Source organism: Pollicipes pollicipes, unplaced genomic scaffold, assembly GCF_011947565.3.
Source record: "Pollicipes pollicipes isolate AB1234 unplaced genomic scaffold, Ppol_2.1 Scaffold_4881;HRSCAF=5763_pilon_pilon_pilon, whole genome shotgun sequence".
In the NCBI taxonomy this organism is placed as follows: Eukaryota; Metazoa; Arthropoda; class Thecostraca; order Pollicipedomorpha; family Pollicipedidae; genus Pollicipes; species Pollicipes pollicipes.
In genome coordinates, this window is record NW_023596576.1 from 43,111,719 (window position 1) to 43,134,569 (window position 22,851).

General features: G+C 57.1%; 1 protein-coding gene across 1 annotated transcript in view; it reads right to left on the reverse strand.

Moving 5' to 3' along the window:
• Positions 1-22,076, reverse strand: part of LOC119100422 (E3 ubiquitin-protein ligase UBR5-like) — a 29,264-nt gene extending 7,188 nt beyond the window's left edge. The window contains exons 1-28 of the mRNA XM_037223519.1: positions 21,809-22,076; positions 15,399-15,612; positions 14,709-14,895; positions 14,269-14,405; positions 13,913-13,996; positions 13,096-13,390; positions 12,301-12,482; positions 11,929-12,067; positions 11,513-11,642; positions 11,118-11,269; positions 10,614-10,726; positions 10,130-10,259; positions 9,686-9,793; positions 9,185-9,312; positions 8,784-8,895; positions 8,278-8,432; positions 7,781-7,893; positions 7,235-7,401; positions 6,483-6,605; positions 5,667-5,867; positions 4,491-4,757; positions 3,865-4,085; positions 3,178-3,327; positions 2,542-2,634; positions 1,780-1,925; positions 1,042-1,157; positions 590-694; positions 217-323 (exon numbers count right to left, since the gene is read on the reverse strand). Coding sequence (XP_037079414.1) covers positions 217-323; positions 590-694; positions 1,042-1,157; positions 1,780-1,925; positions 2,542-2,634; positions 3,178-3,327; positions 3,865-4,085; positions 4,491-4,757; positions 5,667-5,867; positions 6,483-6,605; positions 7,235-7,401; positions 7,781-7,893; positions 8,278-8,432; positions 8,784-8,895; positions 9,185-9,312; positions 9,686-9,793; positions 10,130-10,259; positions 10,614-10,726; positions 11,118-11,269; positions 11,513-11,642; positions 11,929-12,067; positions 12,301-12,482; positions 13,096-13,390; positions 13,913-13,996; positions 14,269-14,405; positions 14,709-14,895; positions 15,399-15,612; positions 21,809-21,870 — 4,137 coding nt within the window. The 5' untranslated portion in view covers positions 21,871-22,076. The remainder of the gene's footprint in view (positions 1-216; positions 324-589; positions 695-1,041; positions 1,158-1,779; positions 1,926-2,541; positions 2,635-3,177; positions 3,328-3,864; positions 4,086-4,490; positions 4,758-5,666; positions 5,868-6,482; positions 6,606-7,234; positions 7,402-7,780; positions 7,894-8,277; positions 8,433-8,783; positions 8,896-9,184; positions 9,313-9,685; positions 9,794-10,129; positions 10,260-10,613; positions 10,727-11,117; positions 11,270-11,512; positions 11,643-11,928; positions 12,068-12,300; positions 12,483-13,095; positions 13,391-13,912; positions 13,997-14,268; positions 14,406-14,708; positions 14,896-15,398; positions 15,613-21,808) is intronic.
• Positions 22,077-22,851: the final 775 nt, after the last annotated feature.

Consider the following 22,851-nt stretch of genomic DNA (forward strand, 5'->3'; position numbering starts at 1 on the left):
TAACCGGCTATTTCGTTGGTTCGGACAAATCATATTCATCAAGTGGTAGTGGAAGGACCAACAAGGGGTAGTTGCGACAGAGCAGCTGTAAGTTGTACATTGAGAACAGTGAACATTAATCAGTGAGCGAATGACCGCGAGACGTTCGTCAGTGCCAGCCGGAGCGACTGCGGCCGGCGAGTCCCGTCTGCTCGCGCCGGCGCCGCTCCAACGTACCTCCACGGAGCACTTCACGAGCAGGCAGTGGACGAACTTGTCGAGCAGCGTGGTGCCCGTCTGCCCCAGCTGACCGGCGGCCGCCGTGCTGGCTGCGCTGCTGCTACCTGCCACACGGCCGGCACCACACGTCAGCGGCGCTCGGCCGGCGTCGACCATCACGGCCGCTGGGCGGCCAACGTGCCGGAGACCGCGTCAGGGTCTCACCGACAAACTGCGAGCGAGGCGCTGTGACGAGCACGGTCCAGCGAGGCCGGCCTGCGACGCAGCACGAATACAACCCCTCGGTCGCCCCGCACCACGCGACAAACACGGCCCACAGGCCGACCACCGTTGTGGCGAGGCCGGCGGCGGCCCCACACGGCGTACGGACCTGTGTTGATCATGGCGCTGGCGGCCGGCCAGTCCTTGAGCAGGGTGCCGAGCGCGCGCCGGGCGAACCGCGGCGGCTCCAGGTCGTGGTCGGGCCTCTCCAGGTCTGCAGCGGCGGCGGGCACACGTCACCGCCGCGTCCGAGCCAGCCGCCCGTCGCGATCTCACGCGACGGCGTGACACGATACGAGTCTGCAGTTGGCAGCCGACAGGCAGCCGCCGCGACAAACGAGCGGCTATTTCGGTCGCCCCGTGAAGCAAATGATATACTGTCATTTAACTGCGCATAGGGTGAGATCACGGCGGCGGAGCGCGCGGACAGCAGCGGGGCCACCGAGCCCGGAGCGCCGCCGGAGCTCAGCGGCTCGCGCTGCCAGACGGCTCTGCCTCCCACCCCCAGTACCGGTGCGCTCCCCGAGCTGAGGCCGGCGTCAGGCGGCCCGACCAGCATACCGAGCTCGGCCGTTTTGCGGACGGAGGAGGCGGCGCGCGGCCGCGGCCGGTACACCTTCTGCTCCTGGGTCTGGCGGCCCACCGTCTGCACCAGGAACAGCAGGATGTTCTCCCCTCTGCCGGCCGCACCGGGAGACGGTCAGGTCACGGTGGCCAGCACGACTCACGCGAGGACAGCACAATGCCACGAGCACCGTCTGACGGCCACAACAAGCAGCAGGAAGTTACAATGGCAACGACAGCACGTTTCACTTAACACCTCCAGTAATCAAGGCACATAGCCTCCAGACCTACGGAACGTGGCACGAGCCATGTGCCACAACATGCTTAACAGTGCAACAATCGAGGAAAAACACGAATAATCCGTCTGGCAACCCGTAATATCGATGTGGAATACCACCTGACGATGACTATGGTTGTTATGAATCTGGCGGCAACCGCTATCAGCGTCGTTATTGCGTCACTCCAACAAATGAAACAACAATACATGGAGGAAAAAAAGAAATGAAAAAGAAATAGATCAAGTGCACGAATGATACGTAAATAAACGAAAAAGAATGAATAAAACTGAATGGTTCGAATTAATGAACGAAACGTGAATAAATGAAGAACAAATACATTAACAACAAACGAATAATGGTCCGGTACCGTACGGATGCCGTGGCGAGTTACCAAGCGCATGCGGAGCGACGGGACTGGTGAGGGGGGGGGGGGGGCAGGTCAGGTCAGCTGACGTACCGGGCGTTGGTGTGGCTGGACAGGTCGGTCTCGTCCACCAGGCGACAGAGCAGCTCACAGCGCGGCCCCTGGTCTCCGCTGATCAGCGTCTTGCACTTGCACTTCTCCCAGCAGTCGCAGTACGCCGACGGTGACGTGTTCTTAACCTGGACACGGGCGCAGGCGGGGGGGGGGAGGGAGGGGGGGGGGGGAGTACGTCAGCCGGTGGCGTCCGCAGTGCGCGGCGCCGCGTCGGTCATACCAGCCGCGCTGGGGCGGAGTCGCGGCGCCCGGCGCAGCCGGCCCAGGCCCAGAACGGGCTGATCGACGCCAGCGCCCGCGTGTTTCGATGCAACAAAAAATGCATGCCAGCTACAAGCAGCAAACACATTATATTCGATTGGTATGAACGACTGGCCGTTTGTGGCCAAAAGGTCCCGCCACGCCCAGCGCGTCGCGCTGGTCTGCCAAGACGCAGCGTGCGTTTAGTTTCCGAGCGGACTGAGCGATGACGGACAAGCCACACAAGTACTGTATCAGCAACGCGCACTTCACCACGTGAGTCGAAAAACATGACTGCAACTGGTTGCACACACCCGATGATAAAGCTCCGTAATTTACAACAGCCCGCGTATAAACACAACATACAAGCAGCGGCCGTCCGTTGACTGTCCATGTTTCAGCAGCACCGAGCTGTACCCCCCAATAAGGCGAGAACCGTCGGTCCCCGCCGCCAGCTGATTGGTCGTGCTGCGCTGTTGTGTTGTTCCCCGACGCACTCACCCTGTAGTCGTGCCCTTTGTGGCAGATGCGGGCGCACTCGGTGCAGCAGCAGAGCGAGCCCACCAGACCACAGGTGCGGCACTCGAAGATATCCTGCAGCGGCACCGAGAGTCAGGGCACCGGCGGCACGCCACGCGCAACGAGCTCGGCTCGGCCGCCGGGCGCAGCCCCCTCCGCAGCACCGGAGGAAGACCCGGGGCGTGATCGTGTTTAACAGAACCACATGTGAGCATCAGTTTAATTCGAATGGAGCAGGACAAGCGTTTGTGATTTAATCGGCGAACGTGGCGATTATGTCGTATCTACCGTTGACCTGTAATGTATCGCATGCAGCAGCGTTTCGACCATCGGGAAAGGTCCGCGTGGTGCACACTCTGAAACCACTACCATCTCATTAACACAAGCCTCGCTGTTCATCACCGTTCCACAACCAAGCTAGCTTCTTTTCCGCCGCCAATCACAGCGCCCCAAAACAGCACCACACATTTACATGACGTCGCGGTGTCACGCTAGGACATGGCACAACACCACATCGTGGTGCCGACTGACGAGGCGTCCGGCCGGCCCCGGCGCCGCCTCCGACGGGGGTAGCGCCTCTCCGCCCGCCTCCGGCCTTCTCCTGACTCCGGCTCTCACCTGGTGCACGTGCTCGGCGCCCGTCCAGGTGAAGCTGCATGTGTCGTTGCAGCAGAGCACGTACAGAGGGTTGTCGTCGGCGGAGCTACCGGCCGGGTATATCATCGACTGCAGTACGTGCTGGTAACCCTCAGCGTCGCTCGAGTGCTCCTGCCGGCAGCAGTGGCGTGGAGGATCAGGGGATGCGAGAGACTCGGGCCAGCAGCGCGGCCAGACCCGCTGTCATGAGCTTAGCTACGTTACAAGGTCGCCAAACATAAAACAGTGGATTTTCCAAATAAAAGCGCTCGCACTTCAACGCGGAAAGCTGCTGCAGTCGTGGACGGCAACACAAACGATTGTTTCATGGAGTGGTTTTGCAACCCAACGGGCGGTTCGTCCCAGCTTCACAGCACGCATGGCTTGTTCCGACCAGCGTACCGACCTGAGATAAGAGTCGGCCTAGCAGGGAAAACAATACTACGGGACGCGAAAGGTGTCCTTTGCAGTTCTGATAAACGGGCACGACAGCAGGCCGTCAACTAAGCTGAAACTGTACCTCGGCGGTGAGTCCAGCCTGCGGGCAACAAGCTCTGCTTCGTCACACAAAGTCGAACGAAGTTGGGTCTCATTCGACCCTGAACACCAACCCACGGCTGCGCGGGCGGGTGTGCCCGCGCCGACTGCGGGGCCCGTCGGCCGGCTCACCTTGGCGATGCGCTGGGCGGTGTCGAGCAGCTGGATGGCGGCGCGGTAGGCGCGGCCGCACACCGCCTGCATGAACGGCGTGTAGCCCTGCACGTCGCGGCCGCACAGCAGCTGACGCAGGTAGGGCGCCAGCACCGCGCTCTCGCACAGGCGCCACAGCGCCTTGTGCGCGCTCGCCTTGCGCTCGCCCGGGTCCGTCAGGATGGTCGGCATGCTGGGGCCTGGCGGACGCGCGGGGTCAGACGGCAGCGCCACGGCGGCCGTGTCGCCTCAGCACCACACTATTCGGATTGTAACGGTCGGAAGTAGGACTGCAGAAGGTTCCTCGCCACCAGTGTCATTTACCAATACTTGATCATGTCTTGGTCATGATCAACGCTTGATCATGACGGCCAGTGCATGTCAGCGGCCGGCCAATCAATACTTGATCATGACCAATACATGGTCGTGACCTTTCCGGCATCTCGCGGTACAATCATGGACCATGCGTTTCCATAGCGCGCGGGTTTCTAGATCATGCAGCCCGCCGTCTGTGTACCCGTCAGCTCTACACAACACCGCCGTACAGCCACCGTGCCTCTCTAAGCTAACATCGCCGGTGCCGGCTGCCGACCGGCCGCACTGACCGATCTGCCTGGAGGTGGAGGCGCCGGCGCCGCCGCCCCCGCCGCTGCCGCCGCCGCCACCGCCGCCGCCGCCGCCGCCGGCCGGCTCGTCATCGCCGCTGTGCGGGTCGATGGGCTCCGGCGGCCAGGGCATGTCAGCGGCCGTGACGGCGCGCCCCAGCTGCGGGAACTCGTCGCTGTAGACCTCCTCGCGCTCGAGTCCGGCCGGGTCGTGCTGCTCGGCGCCACCGGTCGCCACCAGCAGGCCGCCCTGGCCCGACACGGCGCCTGCCGCCACAGGCGCCGTCAGCGCCCGGCACACGGACACTGGCGCCGGGCGCGGTCACCGCCCACCCCGGGGTGCTGAGGCGCAGTGTCCGCACGCGCGCTCCCACCCCCCACCGCGTGCTGAGCTGCCGGCGCGGTGCCTGTTTGTATGGTGCTACACGGCCTCGCGACGGCCCCTAGCGACTGCAGCAGCGGCCGCCGTCACGACTCAGCCAGACAGCTGATTTTGCTGCCGTGCCGCCACGGACGGATGCTGCGGACGCTACACCGCGCCCGGCGGATACCACACCATCCACATCGCTACCTGCGCACTTGTAACATACGGGGTACCTGCCGTCGACATGCCTGCTGTGGTTTTTCTTCTCATCATGGGGTGCCGGGTCCACGTCACAACATGCATGCAATAGAGCATTCCTCCCACAGCATCCCATCATCACTACAGCATAAAACACTACACCTTCCCCACTCGTCTACTCACTGGACTGCTATCATCTCTTGTTCGACAGTCATGCATCTAGAACGACTACCATACGTGGATACACCGCTACTGGCAACATACTGTTCCTTAAACTGGGGTCGCCATCCGGCTGCTGGAATTTGGATCAAACAGATACATTCTCTTTCTCGTTCATACAGCTGCATGCAGCACGACCAGGAGCAAGGAAACAGAACGAGCTCTGAAAAGCGACAAAACGGCCATTTTGAAGCACACACGTTCGGAATGGGCTCCTCCATGAAGTACGGACACTGCCCAAAGTTATGCAGCCGAACTGATACCGACATCTGCCCCGGCAGCAGCCGGCCGCGCGATGCTGTCGGCCATCAGCGTCGGAGCGGCTGCGGCGCCGGCTCGCCGCCAAGCTCGGGCCGGTGGCCTGAGCCAGCGGCCAGCGCCGGCCGGCGACTCACTGATGCTCCTGACGATGTTGGACGAGCGGCGGATGAAGTCGCGAATGGTCTGGCTGCGGCTGGCCGAGTACGACTCGAACGTCGGCTCGTAGCTCATGACGCTGGAGCTGGCGGCGGCCGCGCCGGCGCCAACGCCTCCGCCGACGCCTGCGCCGCCGCCTCCGCCACCACCGCCGCCGCCGCCGCTGCCGGACGAGCCGTCTGAGGAGGGATGCGTGACAACGTCAGGTGCTGCCGGGAGCGCGACCAGGGACTCCAGCAACTGTGCACAGGTCGACTTGGATGGCATGTGTCATCGCACACACACACACAAGTTAGGCCACCCAATGGCACGAGCGACCGAGGTTGGATATTATGTAACCGCAACAACACACATATCTTTCCATTTTGCGCCCCAGCACGGCTACGCGTCACGTTATTCCCGTATACGTTCATAGCACATGTCAAACATATCCACTGCTAAAAGCTTCAACATGTTTTCGTCCCACGTCACAAGACAAAAGACAAATGACGAGCATGTGGGGGGGGGGGGGGGAGGATAAAACATACTCGCATTACATCCTCATATGGTGTTGGCACGAGATGCCAAAAGCGCGCGAGTTCAGCTTGCAAATCAAAAGTTAGCCATCTGCTATGAGAAGCTTTCATAACAGCTGTTCACCGGCTGAAGCCACATCGTTGGCACAAATAAGAACTCGAAACTTGCACACGAAAAACGGACACAACACAACTGAACGTCCCATCTTAGAACAGGAGCACGCCGCCGTCCCGAGAGCACGTGGACACCGTTCGCGCCGACCGGCCGGGCTCACTCACCCTGCGCGCCCTCCTTGTTGGTGGTGGGGAAGCACATGGAGACGCAGGCGTGGATGATGTTGCGGTTGCCGTCGCAGCGCTCCGAGATCAGCTGCTGGATGGTGGCCTGCGTGACGGGTGACTCTGCCGGAGCGGGCCGGCCTGCGTCAGCTCGTGGGCCGGACACGACGGCTCGAGCGGCGGGCGGCGCCGGCCCGGATCAGGTCTGGGGCAGCCCTCAGACGCGCACCGCTGCCGCCGGACACACACCACGCCCGATGGCGTACGATGAGAGTACGCGCACATCCGTAGAGAACATGCGGGCTGGATTTTCTCCGAGCGACAAATGATACTTTTTAATAGAAATGTACCCCGAACGGTACACATGGGTGGCCTTGGACCGAATTACGTCCCACGTGGAACTTGCTAGCATCCCGAGCCCTCCACGCATATTCCGCCGTTCCAGCTCATGGTATAAGTTAGCCTCCGGTATCTTTAGCCTGACGGAGCGACATACATATCTCTCTCGGTGTACAGCGGTGGGGCATGGCCGCGCCGTTCCAAATCGCCCCTCCCTGGCCAGTCTCTAGCTGACATTCCCACGCCGGTCCGGCTAAACCACGCCGCGCACGCCCCAGGACTCGCGCCAAGCTGACGCCACTGGCTTCCGAGTCCAACACCTTTCACCCGACCAAGGCGACGGTGCGAAGCCGCGTCGCGCACCAGCCATGCCTGCCAGTGCGCTCCGGCCGGCCGCCGTCACTCGAACTCACTGATGTCCTGCGTGAGCGTGTGAAGCAGCTGGGTGACGGCGTCCAGGTCGCAGCGGAGGATCTTCGGCATCAGGATCTGCGCGTCCACCACGAGCACGGCCAGCGCCACGGTCGTCTTCTGGTGCGGCGCCACGAACGGCAGGTGGTGGCTGCCAAGCGCCAGGCATCTGCCGGAGGGCGCCGCGGCGGTCCGGTCAGAGGCGACCGGCGCCGACAGTCGGACGGACAGTGGACGGATGCGGTCGCCAGGAGATCGCAGCTTGATGACTTGCCCTAAAGACCCCCCCCCCCCCCCGTCGGGGATTTTATCCGCTAAATCCCGCCACACAGTTGCACCACCTCCATCAGAAACGGGCGATCAATTAACGTTCCCTCCCCTTCCCTCCGAAATTCCGAGCACTCGGCACACACCGAACAATGAACCCCCGCGTGATATGCCAGAATACGGCGCGCCACTCCTTCACCAAGCGTCAATCTCCCTCAGCCGGCCGGCGCCGGCAGCGGCCTCGGCACGCCCCGCTCCCGGAGGAGAGGGCGGGGGCTGACCTGAGCGGCATCAGGTCGAAGGTCAGCGGGTCGCGAATCGAGTTCTCGGTGCATGTCTTGTTCAGCGGGTACACGGTCGAGTTGCCGTCCAGCAGCAGCGTCACCTGGTCCGCCTGCAGCGTTCGTCACCCGGTTACCCACATGCACAGTGCAGTCACCGCATGGCCCGCCACAGACAGAGACGCCTGATTACTGCCTCTTTTACTGCCTGTCGCGTTCCAGAGAAGCCTGGGTAATCGATACCGCTTTCCCAGCTGTGGCCACAGATCCTACACAAAAAGACGAAAGCCTTTGGTCACAGCAAGAAGTCGCGTCCTGATTGTTCCGTCCTGATTACCCATCACCATGGCTCGCCATGCGTCGAGCCCACCAATGCACCGCTCCGGCTGACCAGACTTGACCCCAACAGGGCTGCTCCCAGCCCCACGCCTCAGCGCCGCCGCTGCCGTCCGTCGGCCAGAGGCCGTGACCTCGTCCCCCCCGCACCCCGCACCCACCTCGCCGGTGGTGCGGAGCGAGATGGCGGCCGGCTGGCGACCGCAGAAGATGTCCGCCTCGGTCGGCAGCACGCACTCCGAGTCCGGCTTGCTGCTGACCAGGCTGTAGACGTTGTAGCTGAGCCTGCCGCCGCTCGCCACGATACAGTGCAGACCTGGGCGGGTCCGGACACGGTAAGGGAGGGCCAGCCGACGCACAGACGGAGCGGCGTTCGGTCCACGGCAACAGCGCAGCCGACTGGCCACCGTCACCGACAACGGAAGCGGCCCGCGCCTGGGTAGGACCCGTGGCATGCGAAGACGTACGAACGCGGAAGTCAAGTGAAACGGAAAAAACGTCTGTGTCTGTACGCCCGCCACGGCGTACGTGGGTGCGGGACAGCCGCGAGGTTCAGTCGCCTCGTCCCCCCCCCCCCCCACCCTGGCGCACGAGTCCCTGCGGTGAAGCTCAGACCAGCGGGACGCCGCCGCGAAGCGGGGAGGCTTGGCCAGCAGCACGCGCTCACCTTTGCCGTCGACGGCGTACGTCAGCACCTGGAGCGAGCTGGGCAGCGCGATCTTTTTCGGCAGCTTCTGGAAGCACTCTGGCACGCGCGGCGGCGAGCCGGGCTTGATGACCTGGTGATGGACGGCGGTGGCGCGTCACTAGCGGCCGAGGTGGTACGTCATTCCGGTGACCCGGCGGCAACGCTCCCGGAGACATCGGCTCCATCCGGCCCAGCGTTAACTCCGGCTTCGAGGGCGATCGGGGCCACCCGGGGCGAGTCATGCCGCCGTGTCCGCCAGTCTCGACACCGGCCGACGGCGGCTGATGGTCCGGGGGCCATCCCCTCGACCCTCCCACACCTCACTCCCGGCCGGCATGCGCCAGCACACCGGCCTGGCGCCCACCCCGCCGCAGCCTCACCATGAGCTCGTCCTTCCTGCAGAGTCGCGACTCGTTCAGCATGACCAGCGGGTCGTCGGTGGCCGGCGCCTCGCGGCCCTGGCAGAAGTACACCACGGCGTACGGGCCGTCGATCTTCAGCACCTTGCCTGCGACGCCAGCGCGCGAGGGTCACAACAGGCACAGCGCTGACGCCGACAGCGAGAGAACGGGCCGCTAAGGTGTTCGGTGTGTTGGGTGTCTTGGACGCGCATTAGTGGTTGGGGGATGTATGGTTTTAGACTGGCTGACAGCATTTAAGATTCAGGGGGCGCAGCCCGACAGTTTACGGCGACGGGCTGAAAACCACCTTCCTCTGGCGTCTGGTTCTAGTGACTTTGTGGGTAGTGGGACAGCAACCCCGCTTACGTGAGACATTACTCCACATTCTGTACAGACCGTCCAACCCCAGCACACAACCCCTGAACTGTACGGCGGCGCATGGACCGCCCCCCCCCCCCCCCTGGGCGGCGCTGGACGCACCGTAAGGGATGTTTTTGCTCTCCTCGATGAAGATGACATCGGCCAAGCACCACTCCTCCTCGTCCTTGCGCTCGGCGCTGCTCTTGGGCGCCGAACGCCGCGCCCGCTCTGTCGGCGGCGGGCACACAGCCGGTCAGGGCGGCCGGCCGACGAGCGGAGACGGAGCGGCGGCCCGTCACGCACGCGGGCGACGCCTCCAGCCATCGCTCGGACACGCAGCGAGCAGCGCACTGTCATGGCGGGAGCGTGAACTTGCCGCACAATCACTGAGAAGGCTCGCCTGTTTCTCGTCGCTGACACGCAGGCGAACACCGAGCCAGACGGCGGTGAAGCCGACCAGCGACAGAGATGCCTGCAGAACGTGGGCGACCACAGCAGACAGACACACAACATCGACAGACAGGCAGGCGGACGGACAGAGGAGGCGGCAGACGTCAGACTGACTGGGCACGGGTCCGGTGGAAGCCGAGCCGCTGGCGTCCGAGCAGGTGGAGCTGGCCGGGCTGGGCGGCGGCGGCATGTCGTTGCGGTCGGCCGCCTCCTTGGTCTTCAGCTGACCCTCGCGCAGCGCCGGCTGCGGCGGAGGAGACACGCCGCGTCAGGTCGGGCGCCAGCCGGACCAGACGGCCGCGGCAGGCGCTGACCGAGACTGGCCCGAAGTTCCGACAGCGAGAGGAAGCGAGCCCTCGGCTGACAGCCCCCGGCGGCGGCTGTCGCTAGAGATCGGAGCGGCTATGGGGCAGGCCGCATCAACGTGCACACAGCGGGGATGCCTACTGAGCTCCAATCCTCTTCGAGTGACCCTGTCTTTGGGACCCTAGCGACACCACGTCCTTCGCTACACCAGGAGCAGACGCCGAACCCGCGACGCGCGGCGCGGCAGCCTCCAGCACCGGCCCGCCAGCGGAGAGGCGCCCGTGCCACACACCTTCTTGGGCTCGGCGGGCGGCAGCAGGATCTTGAAGCGGCACACGTCCGTCAGGTTCCAGGCGGCCTGCAGCAGCTGGCCGACGCGCGGCCCGCCGCCCAGTGTGGTGTAGCCTGCCGGAGCGGAGCGGGTCACAGCGGCACCAGCACGGGATCCCCGGTGCGGCGCCATACGCGTGAACGGCTCGCAGTCGCCGCGTTCCCATCATTTCGCTTCCGTGTGAGACAAAGAGCTGCCAGCTGAAAGGGCAGCCAGCCCTCGGGAACGAGTCAGTTTCGAGAGACCGCATGTGCAGCGGCAGCACACAGCTGACAGGGCAGCTGGCAAACGTGCACCTGAACGGCTCCCATTCTCATGGCAATTGCCTATATCTTCACACCATGTTAGCGACTGGTCTTATCGTAATGCCTCACACATAAAATGCTTGCACAAGCACCACCTCTCTCACGATCTCTCGCACCCCCCGCAAGCCGCCGCCGGCCGGAGCGGGGGCGCTGTGCGTACCGACGGCGCCGGCGTGGTAGAACGGCGCGTTGCGCATGCAGACGGTGGCGCCGACCTGGACGTCGCCGGCCGTGGCGGACGGCCGCTGCCGCTTACACTTGAGCCGGTACTTCTCCCAGAGCCGACGCCGCTGACCGAACGGCAGCACGCCCCTGTCGCACGAACAGCAGCGTCACCTTCACGCCGCCAAATTCCAACCAACGCCACTTTGTGTGCGCTGTTCAACATTCTCGTCATGCGCGTTCCTCTCACCCATACCGACCAGCGTCTGAACGCCGGAGGCGTCTGCGACAAAACGCGAGTGCGCCACCTGGTGACGAGCTCGCCTGGCTGAAGGACTCCTCGCAGGTGTCCGAACGGCGCGGCCGGCGCACCGGTCGGCCGTGACCACTCACCACCAGTACATGGTCCCCGACTCGAGCTGGACGCAGGTGTAGAGCGAGCAGGTCTGCAGCTGGCGCACGCGGTCCACCACCAGCTCGGAGAAGGCGTGCGCCGGGTGCTCCAGCTTGGTGGCCGCCGTCGCTGCGGCAGGGCGGCACCGGTCACGGACATCACACCACAGAGCCTCGTTCAACGCGCCCCGCATCCCGCTGGAAGCCGACGCATGTCGTGACGCGCCGAGTGGTCGCCGTCGGCACCCACACAGTCACACCACCGTTGCCGGTTGGGCCCGCGCGTTCCGACTGCCCCTGCACCTCGCAACGCACGCCGGCTCGCAGATCCGCCACCTCTCATCGCTGAGCCGGATCCTGACGGCCGCGGCTACCGCACCACCGGCGCGGAGGCCCCCGCCTCGGCCGTCACGTACCGATCGTCTCGTCGACCCAGGTGGCCACGCGGCCCGACTCGGTGGCCACCGAAGCGCGCACCGTCGACGCCGATATGTGCGTGATGACCTCGCTCAGCAGGCCCAGGCAGGACACCTTCGGGTGGCGGATGTCCGGGTTCTGCCGGCCGGCCAGAGGCGGATCAGTCAGAGGGGACACTGGCCGACGCACCACAGCGACACTCTGAGTGAGCGGATCCGTGCTCCTCTTGCCCAGCAACCTGTGGCCTTTAATCAATACATGCACCAACACGTACGGATATCATTTTGTCTTTGACAGACGACCGTAACCGCATAGTAGCCTTCCTCAGCTGTTTGGCCCGGGGCGGTGACGCAGCGGCGCGACGGCCGTACCTCTGGGTGCCGGTACGCCTCCATGTCGTTCCACTTCCACTGGTAGAGCTGGCCGGTCGCGCTGACGGCGGCCAGCTCCGAGTGCAGTGCGGCGATGTGCGCGAACTTGACAGACGCCGGCAGAAACTCCAGCTCGTCCGACAGCCACAGCGGGCTCGGCTGGCTCGCCTCCTTCTTCTTGCCTGTGAAGGAGCGACGTGAGCGTCAGAGCAAGGCGGGCAGGGATCCGTGCGCGGACTCACGCGCCCTTCGCCGGCCGGCCGGCCACGCGGCGCAGTCGGAGCGGTCCACGATCGGACACATCAGTCACGTGACAAGACCAACGGCACGTGACACACCAGTCACGTGCCATAGCGTGCGACGAGGCAGGGCTCCCGGCACGGAACAAAGCGACGGTCAGCAGGAAAGCTGCCGTCCAAGGGTAAAACCCCATATGGTGATTTTTGGCCTTTCTGCATGTTCTACGTCATCTGATTCGTCTGCTCGTGCTGAATGCGGTTATCTAAACCATCCGTTGAAATTTTGCACCATCTTGTAACCTTTTCTTTGAGCTAAAAGTTTGTGAAAACTTGAGCTATTGGTTTAAATATCCGAATTCAGCATGAGAAGACGAATCAGATGGCACAAAACGCACAATGGCCAGAAACGAACCTTTGGACGGTAGTAAGCACCAGAGTCTCAGCATCGGCTCATCCAACACACAGCACCCCTGCGACACCTGGAGAAGCTCCAAGAAGGGGAGCCGGGTCGACATACTCCCCCCCCCCCCCCCCCCCCTCTCCTCCTCCCGCTCACCGTCCGGGTCCTTCTCCATCAGCGTGTCGCGCAGCGCGTTCTCGATCATCCAGCGGCGCGACGGGTTGGGCGGCGCGGTGGTGCCGGCGCGCCGCTCCCGGTACGGGAACACGGTGTCGCGCTCGTCACGGTCGCCGCGCGCCGCGCCGCGCGAGGCGCCCGCCCGGCGCACGCTCGTGCTGTAGCCGAACATGTCCTCGCTGAACATGGTGTCGGCGTCGATGATGACGGACGGGTGGTCGGCGTTGATGCCGGCGTCCAGCAGCGACATCAGGTCGTCGGGCACGTACGAGTCCTGACGGCGGGGCGCGCGGTTCGGGGAGCCTGACCGGCACACAGAGCCACTCGCCACTCGTTTGGGGCAAGAGGTGCAAGATCTGTCGTGCGTTCTGTCGATCTCATTAGCTGAAGGCGTCCAGAATGCTCAGAATGTATTCGATTACGTTTGGCAGATATGAGGGATATCAGAGGCTAGATGAGCTTTTAAATTAACTGACATCCACTCAACTTTTGACGTAACATAGAACCAATGGCACGTTAAACCGAAACCTTCCAGTATCTGGCCATACAAGCATCTGTCTCAATTTCCATTAATCGCTCAGTCAATGGCAATCACTTAAGGCCTAAATAATCATAAAAGCATACCGCATGGTTATCGCTGAGCGGCTTCCCATTTGTGGGAACAGCAATCATACTACCGCCCCTTCGCAAATCAGCATGCAATGACTGTCACTCAGCAACATCCCAGCAAAACAGCACGATGCCGGGGTGTACTGCCTCTGCTGGGGCGGGCGGCCCGCACAGCGCCGCCACTGACCTGACCCTCCTCGCCGTCATCGCCCTCGTCGTCGTCGCGGGAGAGCAGGTTGTTGACCGCCAAATTGACGTCCAAATTGGTCCTCTGCAACATAGGGTATTTAACGATGTTCACGATCCTTCGGATGTAGTCTGGCTTCACAAAATCATACCGTGCGTGTGTGAACTTATAGTAGATCACTTCTCAGGCTCCACAAATTCACGCAGCGCGTGCGTGGGGGGCGGGGGGGAAGTCGGGGCTTGTCACGCATATCACCTAAGAAACCGAAATATGACGCAAATTCGCAAATTCCATACAAACATATTTCTGAAGAAGCCTCATGGCATGCACACCGAAACCGCCGCCCGCCGCCTCACCTGCAGCTCGCGGATGATGAGGTTGCGCGACTTGCCCTGCAGCACCATCTGCGCCTGCGCCACCAGGTCCTCGGGCACGTAGGAGGCGGGTACCACGGGCCGCGCGCCGGCCACACTGATGACGCCCGTGCCGCGACCTGGCGGCGGACACGGCCGTCGGGTCAGCTGCGCGTCGGCGCCGGCGGGGGGGGGGGGGGGGCCGGCGCCGCCAGCGCACAGCACGCCATCCCGCACTCAGGCTGGCGGCCTTCCGGCAGCAGCCATCGGCTCTCAGGCATCTCTCTTAGTGCGCGCCTGGTCGCACGTATTCCGTGTCACGCATACAACCCACTGCACACAAGAGTCGCGAAGTGCTGCCGTGTTCACCGACAAAGTGGGCGCAGCACGCTGGCCTGCTCGCGTGCGCAGGTCGGGGAGACGGAGCCGCGCTCGTTACCGACCTCGGGCGCCGCTGGAGGAGCTGGTGCGCAGGATACGGCCGCGGGCGCGCTGGGTCTGCTTGCCGCCGCCGCCTCCGCCGCCGCCACCGCCGCCCCCACCTCCGCCGCCGCCGCCGCCCGCACCACCGCCGCCGGCCCCTCCGGCTGCCGCCGCTCCCGCACCGCCGCCGGATGGCGCCGACGACACCTGGCGGGGGTGCGGCGGTCAGCACACCAGAACACCGTCAGGCCGGCGTCGCCGCAGGGCCGGCACAGCGAGACAAGAACACAGCAGTGATGACAGCGGGGGCGCAGTCGGATGCCATCCACACTGAGGCAAGACGCCGTTCACTCAGAAGCAAGCATTACCACATCACACGTTTTAAGCACAGCGATAACACACAACACATGAGTTTGAAATGACAGCCAGCAATAATTTTATTTGGTCCAAGAGGTGGTTAATTGTCCGACCCACGCCCCAGATGGGGCTAACGACTGCCGCTTGCTCTCATATGTCGGACAATCCGACAGATAGCTGCTATCATAAACCAAACGTGACACAGCGGCGATATAGTGTGCATGTGACTGGCCCCTGCGCATCAAATGCGCGTCCAGGCTGTGCATGGCTGATGCCCGGCCGTCAGTGGGTGCCGACTGTCGGCGGCCCGCGTGCCAACGGCGCTCGAGACGGTGGCCGCGGTCGGCTCTGACCTTGAAGAGCGCCTTGAAGCCGGCGTCCTGTTTGCTGAGGTCGAGCCGTTCCGTGATGACGGAGAAGGCGAGCCGGCAGACGCGGCCGTCCTCCAGCAGCAGCGCCACGTGGCCCGGCCCGACGGCCGCCTGGCGCACGGCCACGCGCAGCTGGCCCAGCGGCGCCGGCGACCGCTGGCCGTACCGGTTGATGCGCTCGGCCAGCTCGCGTAGCCTGCCATCGTCGACACGCCCGTCACCGGTGAGGCGCGGGTCACGACACCGATCACGGGCCGCAGTCCGCCGTCACGACAACCAAGTGGACACGACGTGACATGCGTATCTGACCCCAGCACCCCATTAGAGACAACCGCTAGTATAGCGTTTGATGGCTGAACAGACTTTATGACACTTGACCATAATTTTACACGACGCTACAAAACAACAAACATTATCAGCGAACGGAAGTGGGGTGGTAGCGTCAAATATGCTCAAAGGCGATAATCACAAAACGCTTCCAAGAGATGCACATGCACAACACATAACGTCCAATGGTCAGGACGTCCAGCGTGCATAACGTCCAAAATCTTCCATCTTTTTGGACAGGGGAAAGTCAAACAGCCTCGCTCACAGCATCCAAACTCGCGACATCCAGTCACAACATCCAGCGTTCACGACGTCCAAAAGTTGGGGAAACGGTGCCAACTCCTGGCAAATCTTCAACTTTTGGTTAGAATATTATGCACTGGAGGGATACCGTGGCCGAATTGGCCCCCTCACGCCGACGAGTGACGCCATGCGGCACAGCGCTGACCAATTAAACCACTATATATATTGCAATGTTCGTTAAGTCAACAACTAATGGAAAAACATCTCATCTGTGAGAAATCCGCACGTGGGCTCCATGACGAGGCATGTTTTAAAGGTCGCGGTAGTGGAATAGGCTGAGACTTTTGAGAGCTTAGGACGGCACACCTGTGGGGTAATTTAATTGTTGTTGTTTGATGTCCATGTCTGTTCATATGTCAATTTCATATCGATATTTTTGTGTATTGGGTGATGAAATGTGACGGACAATGAACTGGATAGAGGACCGAATCGCGCACGTGTATTATGGTGAGTGTTCAAACGTACCACCGTCGTCAGCCGGATAGACGTTGCCAGACAGACGTTGCCAGACAGACATTGGTTTAGCAGCTATGACAATACCAGTGAACTGCTAGTGCAAGTGCTTGGGAGTTGACAGATGTGTACCGCCGGTATCTTGCAGGCGCCTTGGTACACCCGAGCATACCTGACCACGATATTGTGTGGCCTATGATTTCCATGCCTTACGATCACCCCTCTCAATTCATGAAAGCCTTGCGAGTTTGCGTCGTTTCCAAGAGCACAGCCTTCACCACCGCTGGCACACCGCAGCATTCACCATAACCTCCTCCGCCCCCAGCAAGGATTGCAGTGTCGGACGACGATTAGGTACGGTCAGAGCGGGCAGCCACGTCGCAGACACTAAGAGAAATGAATGTTAATTGACGCGATTCGGCACATACGCCAAAGGGCAGACCAACATCGATATGTTTAAAGGGTAGACCAACATCGATGTACATTTTATTAGATAGGGAAACGTAGTTATGCACACATGAAGCCAATGGTCCGCCGCGTTGAATGATTATATACCGAGCAGCGATAGGTGCCAAGGGTTGTTTCGACCTGTGGCTCTGCCGCCGAGCTATTCCGGTTCGGGTCCCGCCGTCGAAGCGACAACGATGGAGTTGATTTAGACAATTTCCTAGCATGGTGCGTCTGAGGCGTGACGCAGCATTATGAATGCATTGATGCTCGTGGCACATAGATTCCCTAATGGTTCGGAACCTTACTGGAAATGAATACATGACTGCCAGTCACCAGGCACTAGGTGATTTGTGCTAACGACCTTTCACTGTACCTAACACGTGACCATGAGTTCAACGCCATATTGACTCAGGCATCTGCTGTCAAAAGAGGGAAGGATGGTATTGTTATGCCATCTAGTGCCAGAAACTCGAAAAATGGCACTGTGATGACATCTAACGGCTGGAATCAAAACTGATAAATTGGATGTGGTCGCTGGATGTTATGACTTGACGTTGCGCGTCTGAATGGTGTTAACCCCGCCAACGTTGGCAATAGTGGACGCATTTCGTATGTTATGAACGCTGGATATTGCACTTTGGGACAATATGAACATTGAACGTTACGATCTTTGACGTTTTGATGGTTCCCTTCCCACAACTAACAGCAGGCAAGCACCTTATCGCAAACTTTGCGCTTATTTAGCAACCCGACCGACAATCCACGTTACATAACCTTACGCCGATGCTATGGCACCCCGTACTAATCGAACGCATCCCTCAGTCATGGTCCCCCGAGACCCTAGGGAACCAATACAAACACAACTAATCAATGCAGTGGAGAGTTCGCATTTTATGGCATTAATCTATAGTACACGCTTAATGAGCAGACCACGACACCCGACAGCTGAATGAAAGCGGATGTGGCAAGACCTGGCAACTAATGAGATCGGCGAGTTAGCAGCAAGTGTCGTTTTTGGTGCTGATCTGCATTGGAAGTTATACATAACAGTCACATAATAAAAAACGATATTTTTCAAAGACACTTACAATGTTGTCCTGACTTTAATGTGACAGCACTTATCCCAAATTGTTTCATAAGTACAAGGCAACACTTGCAACGCGCGCTGATCAGACACCATAAATCGCGGTCATCGTCGCACGGCACCGCGCTAACACTACATAAAGACGACGATCGCTGGGAGACCAATCGACAGCAGTTCCCTAGCCAACGGTACATGTGCTGAGATGATGTGTAACGAAGCGGAACATGAAAACATAGATGTACACACACGAGCGAGTAACAAGAAACAGGAGGGGAGTAGAGAATAAATGAGCCTAAAAATGCGACATTCGTACTTCACGTTTAGCGTGTGGATAAGTAAACTGCACCAGATCAGAACTGAACCCGACCAAATCGAGCCATACAGAGTCGAAACGAACTCAGTCAGTCCTGAGCATACCAACATCCTCAGCCCAAACATCTCTAATCTTCCTCCTACATCTACTCTCGTCCTACCACAATCCCCAAGTCTATACACTCACCCAATCTTCTAATAGTCCATTAGAGCCCATATTTATTGTCCATCATCAGACCCTTCAATAAGCCATAGATGTCCAATTCATGTGGTAACCATCTCATAAATGAACCATTTTACATTCTAGGCAGTGACAATTAGCAATTACCGGCTATTTTTATAGTCACGCGACAGCATAAAGTTCAACTTTTACGCCGTTCGACCTCCATGCCTCGGCAGTGCCCCTTTACTCTGTAGAATATCATCGGCAGTGTAATATCACAATAAGTTTACTTTGAAGGCATTGATATTTTAAGTGAATGCTTCTTGTTTTATTTTTTAAATTTGCATTATATTCTGTGTTGTGTGGTTCAAAGCTGCCATCTTGAACAAAAAGTTTTAGGATGAAAGCATGCTTCACTGTAATGTTCATTGCATGGTGGAATTCCTCTTTATTTAGGTTAGAGCATATTTTGTTCTTGACAACATTCAACGGTGTGCCATTGGTTACTTACTTCCTGTTAGATTAGTGACACACAACACATAAAGTGTTACAAGGATTTAGTTATTTCACCACATTCACCATTTGCTGCATACACTATATCACACACACACCCCCATACCAAGCAGTTGGTTTTATGTCTTTTGCCTTTCCTAGTTGCAGATGATGATAGTCCTCAATAAAGGACAAGATCACACAGATGCACAGTTTGCACTTAAATTTGTATGGCCAACAATGTGCACATGTTCAAAATTTTGCCAATGTGAAGGCCATCTGTCATCCACACAAATATGTTAGTCTTTTACCATTGAATCCCTTGGCCTGCAAGATCTGGCCTGGTTATGACACAACAATATACACTGTTATGTCTGGAATATTTGTCCAATGTCAACCAAAATGAGATGGCTGTATTTCATCCACATAGCCAAATTACAGGGAATTCATGCATGATGAAACTGATTGAACGGGCTATCTCAAAAAGATACATTTTTACAAGCTACACTCTTTGTTGGGCAAGGCTGAGTGGGACTGCAATCAGCACTTGTGATTTGTCCCACTTGCAGCCTTAATGGTCATAACCATACCTATTGTGTTGACAGATGGAACATCATCAAAAAGGGACAGTTCTCAAATTTCTCAGAAAGATATTTTAGAACCTGTTCCCAAAATGTTGGCTGATGCAGAAAATCATATCCATATGGGTTACTCTGGGTAAGATGTTCATTTATATATATATATATATATATATATATATATATATATATATATATATATATATATACAGAAATATATTATAATGTTAACATCCCACCACACATTCTTACATTATTATTTCCATTTTAAATGATTTTTCCAAGCCAGTTAAACAAATGGATTTCTGAAACCAAAGCTCATGCTTAGCAGCACTTGCCATGTGAGCCATGGCCCCTACCATTTTATCATGTGAATCCAGGTCAACAGCAGAATTTGGTGAAAGTTGAACATACTTTATTGTTCAGCTTATTCTGAAATGCTCTCTGGTGTGCCCTTATTTTTAGTGCCGCCACCGCCACCAGCCCCAGGCCATTGTCAAGGCCAAATAGCCAGCACCTAGACTTGAACCCCACCAACAAAGGCTCAACCCAACTGCAGACACTCTTGTCTAGGCAAAATGATGACTTCAATAATGACCCACCATGCCAACATATGCTGAATAACAGAAATATAACTACTCCTACACTGTGATAGTGTTGTAGTTTTGCAAAATGAGCTTGGGAAAGGGACTGAACAGCAAACTATGACTCAAACTGTCCCATTACAGCTCTCTCCCCAGATTTTCCTACATTCTTCTCATAATTTGAGGTCTGGAGCCCAAAATTAGGTGATGGAAGTGGGGAAGGATATGAAGCTGCCCTACCCCAAATGAATAGAAAGCTGCACCCTCACTGCTATGATTCTTTATGTCACCATAATGCCACCAGATGCCATTATGTAGTACCTGGCATGTGGTACCAATGGTGTGGTACTTTGCTATTTATTTATATTATATATATATATATATACATATATATATATATATATATATATTATATTTATATATATATATATTTTGTATATATATATATTATATATTTATATAAAAAATTTAAACAAATAGTTTTTAGAAAACAAACCCTCTTTCAGCATATGAATCTGTGTTCTGACCAATTTTACAACTCACAGTCTGACTTTAAAGTTGACATTTTGCTCTGCTGCCTCATGTGAAATTGACCAGGTCCAAAACTAACTGATAGCTAAAAAATTAAACTGATTTTGTGCTGAACCACTGCAAGATACAATATGCATGAATGGTGAAAGTCTCATTATAATGATGCAAACAACTGAGCTGTAAACACTTTCCTACAGCAGTTGTTTAATGTTAGTGCTGCCAACCAAATTGCCAGTTTGCCATGCAGATGAAATCACAGATGTCATAACCTTGGTGTACAGATAATAGATGTTTATAACCCTTCTAATTTATACTTTTTGGATTTTGTTCTATTCCCAGAAACTAAGATAAATTTTCTAGAAAATTTCCCTGAATGCTTTCAACAGCAGAAATACAATGAAGCCAACTAATTGCCCCATTCCGCAGAAGAAGCATCTACTGCATAGAACACCATTCTCCTCTATGTGCTGAAGTCAGTGGTGACCACACACTTGACTCAGAGTGCTCAAATACTGGTCTGTGTGCACTGAATTTATTGCAGCAATATCACTGCTGTTCCTGACATGTACAGCATGGCATACATTGCTTACACTCTGATTGTCTGCCTTCCCACCTACAAACCATGGCAATATTAAAACTTGGCAGGACAAGCAGTGTGCAGCAGACATGAAGACAGCTAGGAAATGGAATGTGGAGAAAACAAATTTAAGAATGCAGAAATTTAAGAATGTTTCAATCTGGCAGATGAAATTGTTTCACAATGATAGTAAGAATGCCCCAGTTTATATCTGGCAATGACCTCAAAAATAATTACTAGGTTGGTCCAATTCATTTAACATTTACAAAAAGGCTGTTATGGAAAGCTGCATAGAAGATTCAAGTGAAATGTGTACCTTTACAATTAATCATTCTTGGAAAAACTTACATAAGCCAGAGCACCTTTTCTAAAATACCACCCTGGAAGTCTCGCAGGATTGGAGGAGACAGCATGTGAGCATACACTAAAAAGTTGTATACACATATTGCTGAAGCACCCGGTCAGATTTTATGACATTTCAAGTATTTTTACTTAAACAAAACTACTATGGCATCCTCCCACTCACACTCTTACTCACCTGTCATTCATCTGCTCATCCGTTCCCGGTAATGGCTGGAGGAAAAAATGTACAGAAGACATGGTGGATCCCCAATTGCGGCGACTATGGTTCTCGACGTCCGCCACACCCGAGTGATTTATAGCCCTTTATCTAGCGGAAGCTCCGTATAAACGTCTTAAACTTATATTTTGCGGCCTAAGGATAAGAACAACCACCATATGTCGAATTTTCATAGAATAAAACGGCATTAACAGGCCGCAGCCCACCACACACCGCGACCTCCACTCGCGAGGCAGCTAAGACAGCTTTCGTGACGCACATTGCACTCCGCAATCCGTTCCGACCAGCAGAGTTCTAATTCACTGCCCTCATCGTAGTCGACTCATCGGCGGGGTCGCCATTTGACCCACATTGACTTCTCTCAATCTAAAACTTCCCCAAAGTATTGCAGCGCATTAGAATGACGGCTGGCACCATAGAGACCAAGAAAAGACGCTGCAATTTTGCCCTATTAAGTTCGAAAATATTTTTTTCTCGGCTAAGTAGCATAAGCAGCACAGGTGGGCGCTGAAATGAACACAAAGGAACCGGATCCCTCCATATAGAACAGCGAGCAGGGTCGTCACTTTATATACTTTAACAAATGACACCTGAAGTGGGATTGAGAGCATTTGAATGCAATATGCGGCATCTTTTGAAAGTATAGGGTGACCAAGTCAAAAGTTACAGGGAAGGCATCACAGGTACATCAAAATTAATTATTTTCAAGTCCAAATTACGCTGTCAACGCTTTGTAACAGCACTTTACTTCTCCCTGAAGTCCAGCAGCGGAGACAGGGGGCACAGGGGGCATGTCCCCCCCCCCTTAGGTAAGGACCCGCCGAAGGGCCACTCGAAATCTGCTTTTAATGGCCGGTGGTAGTGGTGATTTGGTTTTTAAGGGCGCGTCGGCATCAGGGCCATTTTGCGCCCACTCGATGACGGTTATCTACCTCTGCGACGACGCGGTAAGTATGTTGTCAGCTAATAGCAGGTAGTATCACTGGCGCACTTACACTGAG